Genomic DNA, 1,981 nt, shown 5'->3' with positions numbered 1-1,981 from the left:
GGTCAAGCATGGATTTCCAATAGAAAACAGTTGTAGGAGCCTAAAAGGGGGTTTTCTGCTGACCCGTAAATTCCAATATGAGTTTTGTGCTTGCTTTGCTCAAGTTTGAAATGCCAATGTCAATCAGTATTTTACATTGTATTTCAATAACATATTATAAAACATTTTAACTATGTTTTTTGTTAAACAATCACCAGAATGCTACACTTTGGTAAGTAAGCAAGCCCAGTGAGAAAGAGCTTTGAGCTGAGCTGGTAGTACGTTTGTTGATTATTGTATAGTGCTTTTTCAGTGTTGCCTCTCACCTTAACTGACGTAATGATTAATAATTCCCCCGACGATGAAATCGTGTCAATAAAATGTTGCTGCAGGTGAGATATTGATAGGTGCAGTGTGGGAAGCGATGAAGAAAGATTAAAAGAAAGGCGGACTCAAATGTAGGTTTACTAATCTACAAGCAACTCTTTCTGAACTTTTTACATTACTCATCATTTTCGGATACATTTAAATCCCAAGTAAAGAATATTTTGTTCCTGCAGCTTTATTTACGAACCATTAGGTAAATTAAATCGTACCTGTGACTTAAACAAGATGTTGTTCTTTCAGGTTGATGGAAAACTACACCTCCAACAGCCTCACACTCCAGCTGGAGGGTCTAAATGTTTCTAAAGAGTATTTGAACCCTGTCTTTCTGTTTATCTTTTTCTCTTACCTGTTTATAATTGTCACAAATGTGAGCATTGCAATTCTGATTTTCATCGACAAAAACCTTCACCAGCCCATGTATCTACTTTTTTGCAACCTGCCATTTAATGATATTCTTGGAAACTCTATCTTGATACCCCGTCTGCTCATAGACATGTTGAGGCCTCCCTCTGAACGCATCATTAGTTATTATGAATGTGTGCTACAAGCGTTTACCTCACATATGTTTGGGACCACCTCTCACACGGTGCTCATGATTATGGCTTTTGATAGATATGTGGCTATCTGTTATCCTCTGCGCTATGCTGCCATAATGACAAACAAGATGGTGATCAAGCTGACAGTTTCTGCCTGGGGAGTAGCCTTTGTTTTGGTCGGGATTCTGCTCGGTCTGACCATACGCCTGAACCGATGCAGGGCTATGATCACAAATCCTTACTGTGACAATGCTGCTCTGTTTAAACTGTCCTGTGAGAGTGTGTTTATTAATAATGTCTATGGCCTCACTTTCACTGTAGTTCTGTTCACAGCTTCAATTGGCACTATGGTTATCACCTACACTAAGATAACTGTAGTCTGTCTCACCAGTAAGAGCAAGTCTTTGAACAGTAAAGCTCTGAAGACCTGCAGCACTCATCTGGTTCTTTTTCTGATCATGATTTTTAGTGGGATGTCTGTTATTACTCTGCATCGCTTCCCTCAGTACACAAACTACAGAAAATTCACCAGCATTTTGTTTCATATCGTCCCTAGCAGCCTGAACCCCATCATTTATGGTGTGCAGTCAAAAGAGATACGAAAGTTTTTGGCCAACTCCTTTAAGTCCAAGAAGGTTCGGCCATTATGTTAGAGAACATGTTCTACCATGTTTGTCCTTTGTCTATCATCCATTTTTATAGATGATAAATATGCAAAGTCCTTAAATCTTTACGACAAACACCAGTAACTTCTAGAAAAAGGTTTTGACATGAATTGTGGCAATTAAATGCAAACCCACCTATCTTCTCTATTATATGGCAATAGTACATTAAAAAAACATTTTTGTGTAATAATCCTAAAGATTTCACTATTAGTTGCAAGTTCATATACTTTAGAAGAATGAGCAGATACATAAGATGGATACACATAAGTGTATAACCAAGACATTACACTTTGGTTTTCTGTGCTTTATAATGGACACAGAAAGTGTTTGCAAAGTAGTAATGAACAGTTCCATGTATTTTGTGTTCTGTTTTGTTGTGTTCAACACATCATATAATGTGCTACTGAGTTTCTT

General features: G+C 37.6%; 1 protein-coding gene across 1 annotated transcript; it reads left to right on the top strand.

The window, feature by feature from the left end:
- Window positions 1–610: 610 nt before the first annotated feature.
- On the top strand, window positions 611–1,537 carry LOC104949744 (olfactory receptor 146-like; the record flags this gene model as incomplete). The annotated part of the gene is made up of 1 exon (XM_010776153.1): window positions 611–1,537. A coding segment is annotated over exon 1 (927 nt), but the record flags the coding sequence as incomplete, so codon positions are not given.
- Window positions 1,538–1,981: the final 444 nt, after the last annotated feature.

This window comes from Notothenia coriiceps, unplaced genomic scaffold, assembly GCF_000735185.1.
Source record: "Notothenia coriiceps isolate Sejong01 unplaced genomic scaffold, NC01 NC01_scaffold00016739, whole genome shotgun sequence".
Classification (NCBI taxonomy): domain Eukaryota; kingdom Metazoa; phylum Chordata; class Actinopteri; order Perciformes; family Nototheniidae; genus Notothenia; species Notothenia coriiceps.
This window is presented reverse-complemented; position numbering and strand designations above follow the sequence as displayed.